The sequence below is a fragment of the Patagioenas fasciata genome, chromosome 10 (assembly GCF_037038585.1).
Source record: "Patagioenas fasciata isolate bPatFas1 chromosome 10, bPatFas1.hap1, whole genome shotgun sequence".
NCBI lineage: Eukaryota > Metazoa > Chordata > Aves > Columbiformes > Columbidae > Patagioenas > Patagioenas fasciata.
The window spans coordinates 2,904,246-2,923,971 of NC_092529.1; the positions used below are offsets into that span (position 1 = coordinate 2,904,246).

At 51.0% G+C, this 19,726-nt stretch overlaps 1 protein-coding gene across 1 annotated transcript in view; it reads right to left on the reverse strand.

Annotated features, from left to right (window-relative positions):
* Nucleotides 1-26: 26 nt before the first annotated feature.
* The window catches only part of PODXL2 (podocalyxin like 2), a 30,478-nt gene continuing 10,778 nt past the window's right edge, over nucleotides 27-19,726 (reverse strand). Inside the window, exons 2-8 of the mRNA XM_065845490.2 lie at nucleotides 19,336-19,629; nucleotides 11,453-12,354; nucleotides 10,364-10,438; nucleotides 7,163-7,319; nucleotides 6,541-6,602; nucleotides 4,712-4,891; nucleotides 27-4,366 (exon numbers count right to left, since the gene is read on the reverse strand). Coding sequence (XP_065701562.1) covers nucleotides 4,157-4,366; nucleotides 4,712-4,891; nucleotides 6,541-6,602; nucleotides 7,163-7,319; nucleotides 10,364-10,438; nucleotides 11,453-12,354; nucleotides 19,336-19,629 — 1,880 coding nt within the window. The 3' untranslated portion in view covers nucleotides 27-4,156. The remainder of the gene's footprint in view (nucleotides 4,367-4,711; nucleotides 4,892-6,540; nucleotides 6,603-7,162; nucleotides 7,320-10,363; nucleotides 10,439-11,452; nucleotides 12,355-19,335; nucleotides 19,630-19,726) is intronic.

A 19,726-nucleotide genomic window follows, 5' to 3' on the forward strand; every position in this document is an offset into this window, starting at 1 on the left:
CAACCAGGCAAAGGACTCTGCTCGGGTCAGTGTTGAGACACCCAGGAGGTGCGTTTTATTGCAAAGAAAACAAAACCACAACCCTGTCGCTTCCAGGGCCAGACACAAGTGTTTCCAAGTGTTCTGGGGCAGCAGCGCCGAGCCGCAGCCAGTTCAGGTCCAGCAGGAACAAGAGTGGTGACAAGAACGGCTGGCAGCCGAGACGAGCCCGTGAGGCTCTAGCGAGCCAGCACGGATGAAGGTGGTTGTCATCTCTGCCTGTTCGAGCTGCCCCAAGCCCTCTGTGAAGGACAGATGTGCTCCTCCAAAGGCGGACGGGAACAGACAAGCTGCCAACAGCACTGGCTGCAGTGGGATCCTGCTGCGATGCTCCCGGGGCATACTGCAGTAATCCATACAAAAAAGTACCTCCGTTTGACACTGCCTCCTTTGCCTGGTGGGATCCTTGAGGTGGGATCTCGAACTGTATTCTCAACCAGCACACCATACTCCACAGCGGTTACCAGGTCACTTCTCGTCCTTTCTTTACACCTCACACACCACGAGGCTGTCTGCAGGTTGCAAAGTCCTAAGCATGTGTTGGACTCTGTGTTACAGATGCTGTTCTAGACATCCAGGAGTCATTTGCAGATTGGACATCTCAGATCACATCTGGCCACCATCCTGCAGAGACTGAGAGCCCCTCTGATCTCGGCCACACCATCGCCACGTTCCCTGGGGCACGGAGCTCCTTGCGCCTGATGCTCTCTCTGAAGAACCACCTCAATTTCAAACCAGAGCCTCTGCTTTCTGTCCGTGCTACCTGGGAGGAAAGGGAGAGGAGGTGGAGGAGAAAATAGATGGAGCTGAGACCTTGTGTTGCTACCCAGGGCCTCTGGAGCAGTGACTCCAGGGAACGTCCCGTCTCATTGCATTGCAGATGGGGATGTCCTCGCACAAACCATCCCTGACATGCCCTCTGCTCACAGGCAAGTCCAGCAGCCCCCATGAATAAAGCAGGTGACATTCCCAAGCAGTGCACAGGAAACCCAGAGCTGAGTGGGAGGGATAAAAAAGTCCTTTTTTCTTCATTTTTTGTCTCCAACTCCCAGCAGCCACCAGGTGTCAGTGCAATCAAACGTTTGGCAGATGGAATTACAGTGAAGTCCTAAGAGGTGGAAAAAGTTTTCCAGGAACCACTTTGTGTCCTGTATCTGCTCCGCCGCCTGGCACACCGCTCCGCGAAGAACAGCTTGGACAGTTTTTTGTTAAAAAGAAGTTTAACTACATTAAGGTGATAGAAAAGCTTCCCGTTACAAACCATACAACAAAAGTTTCTGTTCCTCTTCAAATCCTCCCTCTGCAGAGCTGGAAGCTCAAGCACTGAACAAGAGAGTGAAACGGGCTCTCAGCAGCCTCTCCACAGCTCTCCCAGCCCACAGGTCCCTGGACCAACCCATCTCTGCAAGGCTGGTGGGAGAGGGACAACAGTGCAATCGACTTAACAAGATCAGCCTAGTGCAAAAAACAAATGATACAGAGAAAAAACAAACGGTAAAGGTATTAAAAGTTTCACCAGACTACAATGAAATGCTATTAACCAGTAGATTCCTGGAGCTAAACCGAGATCAAACAGCCAGGTGCACCCTGTCAGAGACAGCAGAAAATCCTTCTCAGCCTCATGACGGCCACCCTTAGACACAGTCGATATCGCCTGGATGCTCCAGACGTACAAGGGAGCTCCACAGTCTCTGGAAAGCTTTCAGGCCATAGGAAGCCAGAAGAGTAAATCAGAGAACTCGTTAGCTTATTAATAAGCCTGCGCAGCCCCCTTGGTTTCTCTAAAGTTCGAAGACTCCACGCTAGATCAGGAGGTGCTGAGCCCAGGCAGAAGCGTTGCCCTACCAGCACCTTGGTGTTTCTCTAAATTAGTGAAGTGGAGAGAAAATGGGGCAGCAAAGCAGCTCCCAGCAATGAAGTACAATGGAGTGTTTTGTGGGTGAACTGATTCACATCTGATGGGTGGCATTATATTTTTAATAGCCACTGGGCATTAAAAACGTATTTGATGAGGATTATTGGAATTAGAAACATTTACACAGTGAAACTGCCTAAAGGCCACAGCCATGCCAGGCCCCGTTATGCTAAGTGCTATATAAACTCAAATTTTAACTCCATGCTTTAATTTACTCACTGTATCATAACAACAACTTGCATTTAATCTTGCGAGTCCCAAAGTGCCATCGACACAGGCACGGAACTCGTGCAGTTTCACTGCACAGACCCATCCGACCCGGCGAGGGGTGGCCAGAGAACGGCCACACGTGGCTGCCCACGTACAGGGACTGTCCCCCGTTATCAGCTGCTGGGGCAGGAGAGGGAAACTCCTCTGAGCATCTCTGCAGCCCTACCAACAACATACGAATGGAGACGATGGTCACCATCTCCTGCATAACACGGGGAAAGGTATGGAGGGTGAAACCACTGAAAACTCGAATCTGGATAGGAAACCAAAGGCTTGAAACCTCTCCTGAACCCCTAATAGACTGATATCAACACGATCCTATATCGAGGTGACCCGTGATTCAGTCTGTATGCAAAGCGCTACGCAAAATGGAACAACAGACTCTTGTACCTTGACTTTAGGCACTCACATTGAGGATGAACATGCTAAAAATACCTATACATACAGGGATAGATTTACAGGCTGCGTATCTGGGGTCTTTCTGTACAAAGGTTCCCTTAAAGACCAAATGCGAAGCTGCATCTTGCAGTAAGCAAGCACGCAGATCACCGAACAGAGAGGAATTCTGTTGCCTCTGACCGAAGCAAGTCCCTCAATCCCTTGATGACAGAAAAAACAAATGCTCTAGAATTTCAGGCTTGACAATAGTTTCGAGCCTGGGTTTAGGCAGGGCTAGCAAACGATTATGCATATTCACGTGCCTTTTATCACACGTCTTCAGGGAGCTGCAGCCTCAAAGTTGCCAGAGGCAATGCCTGAGAAACGTTCATTGGGGAGCTCTTAGATCTGATTCTCATCTCATCTGAACCGGCTTTTACGCTTGCTTAAATGCAGCGATTTTAAAGATGTTACCCCGATTTATACCTATGGGACATGAAACACTTCCCTCCCTTCAGGGCAGGATGCTGAGAAGGAAACAAAAGGACCAGAAAATTATCTGAGTTTTTACTTTCCTCCCTGTTTGAAAAGTCTCACACGGTCTTTACATTTACGTCAAAAAGGTCAAAAGAAACCAAGCTACCCTGGAAAATGGAACATGAGTGGAGAAGGCCTGCCAGTCTAAAACAGATTTAGACAAAAGATGCTTTGCTGCTGATTGCACAGGCTGTTGCATGGAAGAGGCAGGTAAATGCCCTTTTTGAGCAACTCTCCAACCTAAAGCGAATTTCCGGCTAAGATGCTGCCCCATGGCACTGAATGCTCTGCAATCAGGCAAGCAAGGGTAAAGTGCTCAAAATCTGCAAACTCAGCTTCGAGCTGTGGAGCTCAAAAAGGGAATGGGGCTGTTTGCAGTTGGAGGGAGGAAATGAGATCACGGCAGGATGTTTTCCTCAGATGTAAACATCAGCCTGGCTAATTAGCAGTTGAATGCTAGAGCACTAAAAAGAAAGAAAAACAATATATATATATGTTTTCACAGGTGGAATGCAAACTCTGCCCAGGACATTAACTGAGACTTGGCTCCTCTCCATCCAGAATGCGCAGGTTTTACTGCACCTGCAGGGACTGAACGTGGTCTCAAGGTCAGAATCTGGCTGCCGTAGCTCCAGCTGGACTCCCAAAGTGAATTTACCCCTCAAAACTGGACTCTTGGTGGCGGACTTGGCCTCACCGCCTTGTTCCTCACGCCCAGCCACTACCAGAGAGCTACAGTAAGTGCATTTAAAGGTGATGAAAGCATTGGTGCTACTGATAGGAACACACACACAGAGACCTACACACCCACCCCTCCCGCTCCCCTCTGGTCCAGCAATTCTCCTGGTTCCAAGCCTCAGACGTGGGCTCAGGACTTCTATTGGGAAAACTTGCCCAAAGACTTGACCCGTCTCAAGCCTTCAAGAAGTTCCTGAGAAGCCACCTGATCCTGGGGTCCACCAGTCAGGATAGGAGAGAGACAAGCACATTTAAGGGGTGGTTCCCTCTCTTCTTTTCCTACAGATGCGTGTCTTCCTCAAATACATCCACATCCTCGCTCGCCTGCTTATTGATCAGGACATCCCAGCTGTCGGGGCCATTGATGGTGTTGCCACCGTTCACGCTCGGCTTCTTCTCCTGCATTTCCGACTGGCTGTCACTGGCCACGTCCAAGGTGGGGTTGTCATGGCAGCCGTTCTCAACAAAGCGCAGCTCCTCGCCGTGCGACTGCAAAGGACGAGAGGAACACAAATGGAGACAAAGGAGGACAGGTCTCAACGCTGCAGAGAAGCACAATCGGACAAGGTTGTGAGGGTCACCGATGACATTGCAGGGTCAGTGGGAAAAGGTAAATGTACTCACAGCCCAGCCCTTGCAGTGGGAATGAGCCGTCCTGAGCACAGCAAGAGATGAGTTTGCATCTCTCTTATGCCCGAACAGGCTCGCTTGCTGCTCCAGAAATGTATCCCGCTATGTTCAGTGGAAAACAATCTCCCTTTTAGCTTTCCAATCCCATCCATCCTGAGGGATAGGAGTCCAGCCACCTTCCTCACCTGTCCAGCATTCACTCACCATGTTCTTCATCTTGGGCAGGCGTCTCTGCCAGCAGTTGTAGATGAGCCCCAGCACAATGATGATGGCGCAGATGGAGCCGATAATCACCAGTACCACAAAGAGTTTCCCGTAATCGCTGCGTGTCTGGTTGGGGTGCGACTGGCAGCTTGTTGTCGTCGAGTAATTCTGGATGCCGATCTGGAAGAAAGAAAGGGGTACGCTAAATCCCCCGGCCTGCAGACAGGTGGGATCCTGGTCAGACTTTCCAGGAGCATCAGTGTGGGCAGAGGAACTAAAAGCCTGGGGTGGGCAGTCAGGATGTTCACTGTCTGACAGGACTAGAAGGCACATGACTAAATTTAACACCATCTTCCATGAAAGCTGATATGTCAGCAAATGACAGTAGGCACAATCTTACCTTGATCACCTGCACAAGGACCAGACCAATGTGCAAGACAAGGAGGATTTAATGGGAGAAATCACCCAACAGTACCCAAAACAAACCATGGACCATTGATGGGTGCTGAGGTTTTGGTGACTGAGAACAAAACCATAATAAACAGGTTTCTATTAAAGCTCTGGTCCTAAGAGTGTATAGTGGTCTTTCAAATGTCTTGAAAGCACACAGGTGCCTGCTGATTCCAAAAGCTGCCCTAGAAATGGGTCTCCTGTGGTTGTCAGCAAACAAAGCTGGTTGGTCCCAGTGATTCCGCAGATTTCAAACAGGCTACCTATCAATTCAAAAGCAAGTATGAGAGGTGTAAGAGAATATCCTTCCTCCTTATCCCAAGCTTGTGCTAGCGCAAGGTCAGTGTTTCATTATTGATGGAGCTGGAGGCAGGTGGCAAGGCTGCTCTGGTAGGATGCACGTTAACGTAGGGTCACAGCTGCACAAAGAAGTCAAACCTTTCACTGACACAAATCCTTCTTTCTGGACAGTTCTAGCTGCTGATACTTTAGTCACGCAATTTCTAGACGGTTGGCTTTTTGCACTTTCTCTAGTGTAAGCCAGTCAATACATCATCAAGCACTTAATTCGCTTTGTCTAACTGCACCAGTTTGTTAGGTCGGGGAAAAAATAGAGAGCAGAGAGTCAGGAAGCCATAGCCCAACTCTGCTGCTATGGTCAGCAGAGTTACTCCAGTAGTGTGAAAAACACAAGCAGAATCAGGCCCTCGGTGCCTACATATCCTGTAGGCCTAAGGAGCAAAGTCAGAGGTCATGGGACTAATTTGTCCTCATCTCTATCCCCTTCCAAGGTGTCCATGGTGAGAGGAGAATATGTGAGGGCAAGAGGCAGCTGGCAGTGGAAGGTGGCATCCATCACCTCTGGTCTCTGCCTGCCCTTGCACAGGCAGTTGTATAAAGCAGTGAAATGCAGACCTGGGGATTGCAGGAAGGTGAGTGATCGTGTCCCATCTAGTATAGGCACCTCTCCCACCTCCTTCAGCAAAGCCTGAGCTACTGAGAGCAGCCAATGGATGTAAATCAGTTGTAGGGTGAGCAGGGCCAACCCTGGGGCTCTGCAGCACCCACAACGCCACAGGCAATAGCGTAGAAGGGATGAGACCAAGTAACCCAACAAAATCTATGTGCCTAAAGCAGCTTCACAATCAAGCCAGAAAAGCAAGGAGGGAGTAACCCACAGCTATGCTCTTAATAGGAGCAGACATTTGATGGCCTGGCAGCTACCAGAGAGGGGAGAAGGGAGTTTGCCAAGTGTCTGACTCATCTGTTTGCCTGCTGTGGGTTCAGCACTCAGCTAGAATGAGATATACTCCCAGCTTTCAAACTGCTTAATTGTATAGCTAGTCTTAACAGACGGATGCAGGCGGACAGGCTCTTACCTCAGCTAAGCTCCTCTTAACATCCCCCAGTGCCATGAGAACATCTTTTGTAGGGATGACACCTGTAGAGAAGGAGAGATAAGTACTGCTCTCAGTTCAGGTTATCTCAGACAGATAGAATCAGAGAATCATTTTGGTTGGAAAAGACCTTTAAGATCATCGAGTCCAACCGTTAACACTATCAAGTCCACCTCTAAATCATGTCCCTAAGAACGTCATCTACACATGTTTTGAACCCCTCCAGGGATGGTGACTCCACCACTGCCCTGGGCAGCCTGTTCCAATGCCCAACAACCCTTTCCAGGAATAAATTTTTCCTAATATCAAATCTAAACCTCCCCTGGCACAACTTGAGGCCGTTCCCTCTTGTCCTCTCACAAGAGGCAAAGAGCAGGAGATGGAGCTTTGCGCAAGTGGTGATGGACAAGCTAGAAGGAAGACGTGAAGAAAAAGATTGTCCTCAACCCTCTTCCATCCCCCAAGTCCAGTTAACACTGGGAGCTGGTGGGATTGTAATGGACTGGAAAGCAGAAGCTTCTTCCAACATGGTTGAGCACCTCCATTCGAGAGCCCCTTAAACACACTCCCCCATCATGAGAAGGCTCCTTCTCCCAGCACTTACCCTGTTCCCCTGCCAGTGTCATTAGCAAGTGCTTGTCGTTCTCATTGGGTTTGCTCAGAGAGATCAGCCAGCGGTCCTGCAGCCCGTCCGCCTGTCTGGAGAAGGCATCTTCCACCAGTGCCAACAGCTGGGGACCCCTCTCCAGCCGAAACTCCTCCTGCCACAGGAAAGGGACCTTGGTGAGTGCATGGAGGGAACAGGGCAGATGTAGCACAGAGACCCCTGAACCAGCTGTGCCCACAAGCCAGCAATGCTAAACCTGGTGCAACGCTCCCCCGTGCCCCAGGCTGGACCCACACACATCTGACACACCAGACCGAGATACGAGGAAGAAACTTTTTACTGAGGGTGGTGAGAGCCTGGCCCAGGCTGGCCAGAGAGGTGGTGGATGAACCATCCCTGGAGACATCCCAGGCCAGGCTGGACGGGGCTCTGAGCAACCTGAGCTGGTGAAGATGTCCCTGCTCATGGCAGGGGTGGCACTGGATGAACTTTGAAGGTCCCTTACAACCCCAACTATTTTGTGCTCCTGTGATTCTACAACCCTCCTCCTGGGCTCCTGCGGCCACCATACGCCCCAGACCGTGCCGGGCCCAGCTGCCCCATCGCACAGGGATCCTGCAGTGATGTTATCGGGCAAGACAAGGAGGAGGCAGCCGGGCTTCCCCGCAGCCAGCGCGGGGTCAGCGGGTGCCGCTCAGCCTGACGAGCTCCAGCCATCCCTTGGCGGGCTACTCCGCGCTTCCTCACTCCCGTGTTTCTATTCTTATCTCCGGTTGCCATGCCAACCTGAAGGCCACACAGATGATTAATAAAATGGAGAGCTCTTGTTGCCATGGCGATTTGAAGCACTCAGGGCAGGCACAGGCCTGTGCCGAAAATGGCCTAATTGGAAAAGACACCGATGACTGGGGCCTGGATCACAAGGGCCCGGCGGTGTCTGGTCTCATCAGGTCAGGGTTTTGGCACAGAGGCAGCAGGGACAGCGAGGAGCCCGCGGCTCCGTTTTGGGGATGCGGAGCAAGGAGGAGCAGGAGGAAAACAGGGAGAGATGGGGAAAGCAGAGGTTGCAGAGCACTGATAAATTCTACCTAGTGGGGAAAAAGGAGCTGAGAAGGAGGCCTGAATGCACATCAGGTCACCTCCTGAGGTGTAGCCAGGTCAGATCCCACCGTCCCCATCTGGGCAAAATTCCCCGGTTATAATGAGTGGGAGATGTGCCCAGAGAAAGACTGAAGTGACTGCTTTGCCCATAGCCCATTAGGAAGATAAATGGGCTGCCAGTTTAACCCAGCGATACAGACACCATCCCTGCAGCAGGGAGAAGCCTGGCACTATGAAAAATACTAAAACTTAAGGTGCAGCCCTCTGAAATGGACTAAATATCCTCTGTGTCCCTCAGCTTTTAGGTCAGAGTTGGCATCACACCAGGTCATCAAAACATAAGAAATATGTGAGGAATCACCATTTACACCAATTTAAACTACAGCACTTGCAATGCAGTTTGTCCCTCACAACCCTGGGAATCCAAACAGCACAGGGCTCGGATACAGAAGTCAGAAAACAGGGGCGGGCAGAGGGTGGGTGAGTTATCCAAACCGAGCCCATTACCATGGGTAGGAAACAAACTGCGGCAACAGCAGTGGAAAGGAGAAGAGCTTGATTCCAGCTTCAGCCATGCAAGGCGGCAATGGGAGGCAGGGAACGAAGCGACATTCATGTTAAATATGTATGTCGACCAGTGTCCCTTCGAATAAGTGGGAGGCCAGCACAAATCACTCGCTGGGAAATATGTTTTGAAACATGAAATCAAGTAGAAAAACAGTTCAGTCCTGCCTATCCCAGGGCTCTGTCTTCTTTCAGCAAAGCAGAACTGAGGATTCAACAGCAAAGACACAATTTGGTCAAGAAACATCGGCACATCTGCTTTTCAGTTCTCGCCCTTCCAGTGGTTTAAACAACACAAGTGCAAGTGACCACAGGAAGGAAAATACTACGTGTTACAAAATTAACCAGCATTTAAACCCCACAGAGATGGGAGGAAGCGCCATGGGGACTGGGGCATGGAGGCAACAGGGCAGCAGGACTCTGGTTTTCAAGGACTGATTTTCTGAGTTGCAGTTGTGAAGCACTGGAGGCTTTTAATAGCAAAGAGCAAACTGGTTTGCCTGCATCAGGACAAAAGAGACTAACTTTTCATCTGCCCCGAAAGCTGTCAGCGTGCTTTATTGGGTATAGGAATTCCCCTGGTTTCCCTGTGCCCAGAAAGTTCACCTTGGGAAAGCCAAACCAAACCAAACCAAACCAAACAAACCCACTAAAATCACAACTCACCAGTGGTGGCAATAGGGTCAGTGCCACAGAACCACCCTGCAGTAACAAAACCAGGCAGGAGCCCCAGGAAGCGAGAGGGCAGACACGCAAGGCCAGAGCAGGGGTCCCCAGCGAAACATTTCAGTCTCGGGCTGTCAAGCTCGTAATCATTTCTTAGTATTATGAAAGGCACCTTGACCCCAGGCCTTTCACAATTGGTTTTAAAGTGCCCAGCAGAGGTGAACAAGCCCTTTTACCAGGGATCCACACGGGGCTCTGGGCTCGTGAATTAACTGCAGCTTTATAGGGATGGATGGACAGGCACTGGATTAGCGGAGCGTGGCTGGTCAACAGACCCAGATAACACACATGATAACAGGATGGGGAGAAGAGGCACTTAAGGAAGATTTAGTGACAGCTGCTTGACACTGAACCATTCACACTGCAAATGGGGAGTCCTTATTCCTCTGAGCCACCAGAGAAACGTGACTACATCCTGGAAGGAAGGAAAAGAAAGAGCTAGAAGGAGAATCGCCCTTCAATCCTGCCACGTTTCCCACCAGTAAGGGGTGCAATGCTAAAAGCTCCCATGTCTCATGACAATCAGGTACTGAGTGGCACAGACCAGCAGCCAGCAGTTAGTCAAAAACGGGACTGACATGTGCTAGACTTTGAGCAAAATCATCTCTTCCCTCCCACACTTTCCCCATTTGGAGAACAGGGATATTTCTGTCCTCCTCCCCTTCCCTCCACAGCCTCTACAGGGACTTTGAGATTTAGTGCTTTTACCATGTTCTGTAGCGAAAGCAGACAGCAGGAGCTGTGTCTGCCTCCACATCTCTAAGCACTATTCTCCACATGCCATCAAATCTCTTTGGGCTGACTTACACAGTCAACGTTATCCGACATATTCAGGATGATGTAGTTTTTCCCCGCAAGGTTGCTCCAGTCTTTGCAGATCACCTGGAGAGACAAGACATAAAGACAGCTGGGTTTGGGCAGCAGATGCAGCTCTCCTGCTGAAAGCATGATGTATACAAGGGACAGGAGCAAGGGGCTGTGCCACACTCCAGAGAAGTGCCTCTCCAAGGACATAACTGTCCTCTAAACCTCTGCATTAAGGAGGATTCACTATTTCAGTGTTCACGCATGGGGCAGGGACAAGCTGCCAAAGCCCAGCTTACCTTCCAGCTCTATCTAGACTCCAGGAGGACTCAGGTACCCAGTGGAAAGCTCTCCAGCCTTCAGCCTCACCCTGAGTGTGAGCAGCACTTAACACAAAACTTGAAACCAAGAGCCTCTGCGGTCCTTAAGCAAACTGGTGAGACAGGGCAGCACTTTGCAGGCAGGATTGGACACGCAGAGGGACTAAGTCACTTGCTCGGGCTCCTGAGTACCGTGGGTCAGAAAGCACAATTAAAAGCTTTCCCTGGTACTTTCTCAGCAGCCAGCTCCTGCTGGTTTGCTGGATTCAGGAACTGCAGCTCACCTCACACCTCCTCTCCCACGGGCTTCTCCTGGCCCAGCATCCTCCTGGACCGCTGTGCCCTGCTCCACCTGCTCTGCATCTGGCCCCTGCAGGCAGCAGCAGCAAAAATAGCATCTCCTTCTCGCTCCCTTTCCAGAAATCCTTGGGGTCATTTTTGTCCTGACACTTCCAATAACGCAGGCAGAGAAAACAAGGAGCTTTTGCTGCTGTGTATGCCCCAGAGGGCAGGTGTTTATTAGAAGCAGGATTTTGAGCAGCAGCTCGCTGAGGAAGATGTGAGGGGGCAGGGCTTGCAGCAAGGACGATGGATATCCTTAAGAAGAGCTGTGAAATACTGTCCCCAAAATTCAGTTTTGGCTGGATGAAAAGAAAAACCTACTTCTAACACTCAGACATGGGGATGGGTAAAGCTAAGGGGTCAAACACCCCCTTAAGAGAGCAGCACCCAAATATCTCCACTGCAACCTCCCACCCACTGCCAGCGGTACCTGTGCTGAGTCCCAGGGCAGCTCTGTCGGCAGCACGGCCACGCGGGCGTCCCCAGCCTGAGGTGACAAGCTCCTCTCTGCTGCCACCGTCTCCGTGGCTGCCTTGGTGTCGGTGTCGTTCCAGATGGGATCTGGCGCAGACTCATCAGCCCTGTCCCACGGAGATGCAGAAGTCGCCATGCGCTGCTCACTGTCAGAAAGAGTCTGGGTGTCTGGGGAGCTGCCTCCAGGAAAGGGCGTCCCTGCAGGTGTTTCCTCTGTCTGCTCCATTCCAGTTAGTGCTGTGGGCTCCAGCATCTCCCACCCCAGCGTAGTCTCCAAGACCTCCTCTCTGGCTGAATGCTCTTCCCCACCAGCCTCCACTGTGGCCTCTACAGGTTCTGCTCTTGTGGTAGTCACAGTCAGCTCCAAATCTGCTCCCTCAACAGCCCATGTGTCCACAGCTGTCACCTCAAAGGGCTCTTCTGAAACACTGGGAGACCTCGCAGCAACAGTCGGAGAAAAAATAGAGGACATAGGCAGAAGACCTGGCCCCATGCTGCTTCCAAGGTCTGAGCCTGGAGGAACAGAGTCCTCTTCTTGCCCTCCTACGGCTGCCTCAGTCGCAACACCTGGCTTGGCAGAGGCTGTGGAAAACAGAAGGGAGGAGGAGTCCTCTTGGCCCATGGGTTCAGCAGATGTAACCTCAGGTCCGGAGGTCTGGAGACTTTCCACTCCTCCCCTGGAGTGGTCTATGGGGAGCAGCCCCTCCTCTTCCTCCAGCGTGCTGGAGAAAGGTCTGTGCAAGTCAGGCTCAACAAATTCTGCCGGCGGCTGGACAGTGGCTGTTTCCCAGTTGTCTTTCACCTGTGTCCCATTCCCTTTCAGCAGGGCCTTCTGAGATGCAGGGGGAAAGCTGTAATCTAGAAAAGAGATCCAAGAGACTTCATGTCACATCCCGAGTCACCATGAACTCTGAAAGGCAGAGCGCTGTGTCCAGGCACAGATGGCATCAAATAGCAGAGACCCTCTAAGAACAGGTAGCCTGCCACCAAATAAAACCCCACAATCTGACAAGTGCAGTGTCAGCTCCCCAGCTCCCTGTCCCAACCCAAGGAACCCACCTTCCCTAGGGATAATTCACATGTTCATCCCCCCAACTCCCTTCTGTCCTGAAGGTTTTTCCGCAGACGTGCCAGCCAGGAGACCTGCAAAGAACAGCTTTGGTACCTGGCATCTCCAAGGTGAGGTTCTGAGTGTTAGGAATTAAGCTGGGACCCAGGGATTAACTTCACATGGGACTCAGAAAGATGTTGGTAGCCACACGTTAAACAAGAAATACAAGGGAAGAGAAACAACAGCACAGCAAAGCAAATCCTACTCCCTGGCACACCCAAGTAATACCACCAAAACCTGAATCGACCTGGCCATCTTCAGTTTGTTCAGCACTTCACAGCAGAAGTGTCATCCTACAAACATCTGCACTATGAGTTTTCTCTGCCATTAAAGAACAGTTTTGCTGCAGGGAAACAGGAGGCAAATCTGACTCCCCTTCCTCCAACTTCAGCCCCTGGTGGTTCTGTGCCTCTGACCATGAATGCACATGATGTTGCTAGAAAAATGTAGATGCTAAAGGAGAAAGATGCACCTCCCAGTTGTCAGGTCAGAGTAGGCAGTGGCTTCTTCTGGAAGCCCAGGAAAAGCTGGGATGCCAGGAAAAGGAGAGCATGTGTCAGATCAGACACGTTAAGCTCAGAATGGCAGCCATAAATCCACCAGGCATAAATCAACCTTCATCTTTCTTGGGAAATTGCCTGTATGGAGGAACTCTGCTTCAGGAGCCTGCATCTCAATGAACTCCATTTCTCCCTAGACGAGCACAGCACATATTCTGAGTGAGAAAGGGAAGCAAGAGGATCCCTCCACAGCCAGAAACAAGCACCCTGCCCTATCTACAGTTATTGTTATTAAGGAAGCGACTGTCTGAAAACCCCAAACCCACATCTCTTCTCCTGCCTGCCAAAGCAGATGCCTGAGCACAGTGGGCAGCAGCTGCCTGGACGCCTTCCAGAGCAGATCCACACAAGGAATCTCCAGGCATCCCTGACTCCAATCCATCGCTTGCTGCTGCTGGAGCGGGTGTGAGCTCCCATGCCAGCACAGACACCCACGGCCTTGGATACTCCCTGGCACCCGGGGCTGCCCGTGCTGCTCCTGCACGCTCCTCCCCATCCCTCCGGAGCAAACAACGCTGCTCCCTCCACCCCAAGGAGGTGCAAAGACGCTCCTGTTCAGCTGGCAAGTGGCTTCCTCAACCCACAGCTCATCCCCTTCCTGCTGTCAGCAGCTCCCTCCAGATGCTGCCCAAAGAAGAGCATGATCCAGCTGCTCACCTTTGGGGTTGTGATATGGTGACTTGTCACCCTGTTCTGGCTGCAAACAGGCCACTGAGATCTACCGGCCACCGCAGGGAGAAGCGATGTCCACATTGCCCCTGGGTTTTAATAGAGACCCATCCTGGCAGCCCACCTGCCACCCCGAGTCCTGCCCTTTGCATCTCCCAGCAGACCGAGGTCTGGGTCGCACAGACTCGTTTCCTTCACCTGGGGAGATTATTTGCCCTGGGAGAGGTGAACGTGAGCTCCAAACTTCTGCAAGAGCTGCCATGTAGGCGATGTCCTGCTTCCTCTGAAATCAATACCAAAACTTCACTGACATCAAAAGGGCCAGGGCTCGGCACCGTGCCAAAGCACAATTCCCCTGCCAGACATTTAATTCATTACATCTCTGCTTCTCCTTCATTCAGAAGAACCGGTCTCAGTTACTGCCCTACAAGATTCCCTACCCTGTATTTGCCACTATGAGCTATTTAAAGCAACTGTGACAGCTCAGAAAAAGGGTGACCCTCATTGTTTTTAGTACATATAACCCAACCATAAGGTCTTTATTGGATTAAACTGGAAGATCATGTTAACCAGTGATTGAATTACTGATAACTAGAAGGCACTGTAATAAAGACAAGAACATTCCTGGGCTCCCACCGCAACCAGACAGCCTGATAGTGCCGTTCGTGCTAAAGCACCTGCCAACTTTGGGGAGTCCAAGGTGCATTCCACTTGCTTCTTAAAACGTAGCCAGGTCTGAGGCGGTATCTGCTTGCTGTTTTGCAGCATAGAGCAGTGAGGCTTCCTGCAAAAAGGCACACTCCATCTGATTGAAACTGCAGGGGATTTCGGAGAGGCAAAATGCAATTACTGGTGCTGGAACTGAGCCAGTTGGGGCTGATACCCTCATCTTCCAGAAGCGTGAGGAGAAGTTACTATCTGCAACTCCACGACACATAAAAGAGGTCATGGCTAAAAGAAAGAGCCAGGGCAGCAAAATCGTTAGGTCTCATTACACTTTGAATTTGCTTCAGGTACAGACAGGGCACCAAGTGCTACAGTTGTTCCCAAATAGCCCCACGTCTCTTCTCCTGCTCAGTGTCTGAGCTGCAACAAGGCTAAAATAAGCCACCCTCACCCAAATACTGAGTCGCTTGAGGATAGCTGCACCAGAATAATGCTACACGTGGAGAAACCCTCTTTGTCACAGGCCAGCTTTTGTCGAGATGGCTTGTCCCAAGATAGATCACCCAACGTGTCCGTGGACACTAAACCAGGGCATAAACAAGAAGCAGCCCAGCAGCTGAGCTCAGGCAGGGGCTGCTCAGCGCTAAGCTGCTTATGCAGACAGTCTTTACCAGGTGCTTCATTTCATTAATGCTTGGGTTGAAGATGGTATTAAGAACTGCAGATTTGCTGTCAGTCTGGATGAAGAGGAAGCAGATTTCGGTAAGGCTGAGCGAGGCCGGGATCTCTCCGGCCAGAAGCACGTAATTCATCACAGAAGGAAGTGAATCGCACTATCAGAGAAGAGTGGGGGGTGGAAGATATTTTATCCCATTAGCTGGCCAGAAAACTTCTTTTCCTTTGAATACAGTCCTTCTAACTGACCTGTCCTGCTACCCTTCATCTTAGCTCTCCTGGCAATCTCTTCTGCTAATTATTATGAATAATTAAAAGCTTACAATTCCCCCCCTCAAAGCACCACATGCCATCCTGGTGACTCACCAACCTATAAGACTGGATTTGATAGCTCCCTGGACAGTCGTGCCTTGGTCTTCAAAGGCACAACCTTGGCGTTAAAGGAGCAGATCCTGGCTGTGACAAAGCGAGCTTCATGCCAGCTCCATCATCCCACTGAAGATGTGATGGGCTCCGGTCCTTGGAGGCTCAGGTGTTGGGAGACAGAGGAGAGGGACTAAATTTGTTCATTCACCAGACATTCATGAGTCTTGCACCAGTTTTTGGGAGCCCGCACTTGCCAGCAATTAATGATTAGGTTGCTTCAACCTAGAGCATACACTGGATGAGGAACATGAGTGGCGCTGTGTTCTGACCGAGCCAAAGGAGAACATCAAGAGGTGCAAACCAGAGGCCGCTCCAGGATGGATACGCCACCATATAACTCTTCCACTAAAAATAGGGACTCAAAGGAACACGCAGCCCTAATGACTCTCATTTTCTACTCCTAAAGCTAGAAGAGACGTGGCATCTGTTGCCCAGGCAATGAATGTGACAGCAGGAAACATTGGGGATTAGAAGCCTCCAGGCAAAATAAGATGAGGAAGGTGAGAAGAACGGAGAAGAGGACAAGATGGGCCAGATGTGAGTCCCTGCAGGTCCACTCTATTTTCAGGGTTGATCTGTGGCTCAGGCTCATTTGATGCCAAAGCCAAAACAAAGCAGCCAAACCCAAACTACAACCTGAAGAGCTTCTGGGTTCCCTGGAAGCCTGAAGGCAGGGGGATGCAGAAGTAACAGGTTCACAGATCCACTGAACTGCCTCTCGGCTGAAGCACGAGCCACAGGCTGCTTCTTTCCATAAGGATACGGCACCCACGTTCCCACCAGACCTCATCCACCTCCTCCAGATGCGGCTCCATGGGGTAGCAGCTGCGCACGGGTCAGCAAGGACGCGGGCGTGCGCTTCTGTGCATGCTCAGACAGAAAGACACAAATCTCAGGGCCCTTCCACAGGCTGCTGATCGCTGATGTCAATATAGATTTACTGTTCCGTAGCATAAATCAGGAAAAGCACATTATTCCGGAAAAACAGCGCCCTGGGCTGAGCTGTGCTCCGCCAGTGGGAGTTTGTTCTCACTTTCTAATGGACTAACAGGTGGCCTTAGATGCCACTTGTTTTCCAGAAATATTTTTAAAGGATGTTTGAGTGCACTTGAAAAAAAAAGAGCAGCAGCTGCAGATTGTTATTACTTTTCCTCTCTTGCAGCCTCAAAGTCACACAAAGGCAGAGGAGTCTCCCCACACGGTCTTCAGCACATAAAAAAACCCCAAAATGATTAATACAGCTTTGAAATCTCATGAGATCTGGCCTATCTGCAACGAGACCACCCAATAACTTCACACCAAACACAGAAAGAAACCAGCACACATCTCCTTTCCTAACAGTTAATTTTCTCTCTCCAGTAGTACAACAACGCTGTTTTGTGCCTTGATACAGGGTCTCAAATCTGTGCCCGGGACAGAGTTATCAACTACACCAAGCTACACTTCATTGTTTTTCAGAGAGAAATCCCACATAAGGAAAACTTATACCATAAACTTTTTTTTTTTCCTCAAACAGCAGCTGTTTGAAACTGTTTAATGGATTTATACATTGAAAATAACCCAACAGATGTCATCACACAGTTCCAAGAGGTATCATATGGCATCCCTCACACAGGCAGCCCGTCAGATCCATCGGTTGTGTGCATCTCGTGCACGGGCTTTGCACGACAGGAGAAGGCTGCACAATCTAGGGATGCTATTACAATATCCTTTATTGTAAAATGACACACAGCAGGTTTCTAATTAAATTTTAAGTAGAAATGCGCTCCCAGCTCTTGAATAATTCAACCTGTTCTATTAACCAAGGTTCTGAAATGCCACCGAGACACGGGCTCTGGACGCAGCAATGGCCAGGGGCAGGGGGGTAAAAAACAGTGCTTGGAAGCACAAAAGTGATTAGCTGGGCAGTGGACAGGGCAGGGTATGCGGAAAGGACAGCTGAAAGAGCACATCTGTTCACGGAGGAAAGCACTGCAGGCAAGAACGGAAGGAGAGAAGAGCGTGTTCTGCATACAAATGGGGCCGGGCACGTGCAGGAGGCGAGGCTGGGTTCGGTACCCAGAGCATCTCGCTCTCAATGCACAAGCACACGCTGTTCTCCAAGTCACGTCCCGATCTGTGAGCACATGCAGGTGCCTGCTGGCACACAAATAAAAGCGCCGCTGAGCAGCCTGCCAGCGCCTGAGCCAGAGCGCGGCCCAGGGAACATGAACCACCCGCCCCGAGCATCGCTGCGGGGGCAGCATCCGCACAGCTGCCCCACGGCCGGGACCACGAGTGCCCCAGGGCAGTGAGAGCACGGCCACAGGGGTTTAGCAGCAATGTTGGTGAGCAAAGGGCTCTGGAGACCTAAGCTGACAGGCTGAGAGAGCTGGTGTGTTCAGCCTGGAGAACAGAAGGCTCCGGGGAGACCTTATTGCACCTTTCAGTGCTTAAAAGGGGTTGATAAGAAAGATGGGGACAGACTTTTTAGCAGGGCCTGTTGCGACAGGACAAGGCGTGATGGTTTTAAACTAAAGGAAGGAGATTCAAGCTGGACATGAGGAAGAAATTGTTGGCCCTGAGGGTGGTGAGAGCCTGGCCCAGGTTGGCCAGAGAGGTGGTGGCTGAACCATCCCTGGAGACATCCCAGGCCAGGCTGGACGGGGCTCTGAGCAACCTGAGCTGGTGAGGATGTCCCTGCTCATGGCAGGGGTGGCACTGGGGGAGCTGGGAAGGTCCCTTCAACACAAACTGTTCTGTGATTCTGTTCTTTGATTCTAAGCTGGGATGGCCCTTGACCCCGCACAGGCTGAGCCATAGCGCTGCAGCAGCCTCAGCTCTTTGGGAAGGTCACAGAAACAGGAATGAAGATAAAATAAGCTTTGTGCTTTCTAACTGCAAACCTGAGTCAGACCTGGTGAGAGGAAGGCAGCGGTACTGGATAAGGGAGGAGGGATAAGGCTGAAGCCTGGCCCCTGGGTAACACTTAATACACACCCCACATGACACTTAAGAGCAGGAACATGTGAAATAATCTCCTAAGCTACTGCAAACACTGCAAATGCTCGTCCTCCCTCCTGCCATCCATCTTCCTGAGAGCATCTCAAAGCCAGCGAGGGGCTCAGGGGAGACCACTGATGGGAGTCACTCGTCTCAAAAAACACTCCACAGAGGAAAGCAAGCTCGGATGCCAACAAAACTCATTTTGGCCATGGCTCCCCGGGGAACAGGCAGGACAGGGCAGGTGCCCAAGAGAGAAAACCTACTGCCTTCCCTTGGGCCAAATCCCCACTCAAGTCATAGGTGCGGAATCCAGGATTTGGTCCAGGGAACCCAGCTCTGACTCAGACCCAAAGATGGCCTTGATGTCTGAACCAGGGTCTTGAGAAGCTTAGGTTGTGCTTAATTGACAGCAACAAAAAGAAGAGAGAGAGAAGAGAGCATAAAAGGGGGAAGGAGAGAGAGAAAGAAGGGCACGAGGCAGTGGGAAGCTGGACAGAGGCAATACTTTTCCCAGCTCATAGCAGCTCAGGAATAAACGCTCAGCTGTAACTTGGTTTCTAAAGCCTGTGCTTGCTCAAGGTTCACTGGGGACACATCAGGCACTGAGGTGAGAAAATAGAGCTGACGTTTAATCTCAGGCCCTCTTAGCGAGAGTTGTGTCAAAGCAGGAAAACAGATCCCTGCATCCTTCCCCCTCCCCGGAGTCCCTGCAGAGCGGGGAAGAAGAATGGGGTAAAACCAGCCTACCTGTTGCCGGTCCCAAGTCCAGGCTGGACTCGTTGATCTCTCCCCCATCTTCCCAGAAGTACTGTGGGGGCTGTAAGATCTTGGACTCCTCATTCTCCTCGCTGGCAAAGCCCGATCCCGGGGCAGCATGCAGAGAGACAGGGGCAAGATCGGGCTCCGCGGCCTCCAGGCTGGTTTGCTCGTGGGAATTTGTGGCCTCCAGCTGGGACATCATGGCAAAGTCCAGCAGGGAAGTTGACGTGAGGCCATCGGCGGTTGGCTCCTCCGAGGAGGCGAGGCAGAGGCACAAGGTCCCTGTAAAATGACAATAAACCCACGTAAGAGATAGGACTGACACCCACCGGGCTCATCTTCTTGCAGCCAAACCAACCTGCTGGAACACCCGCCCCTC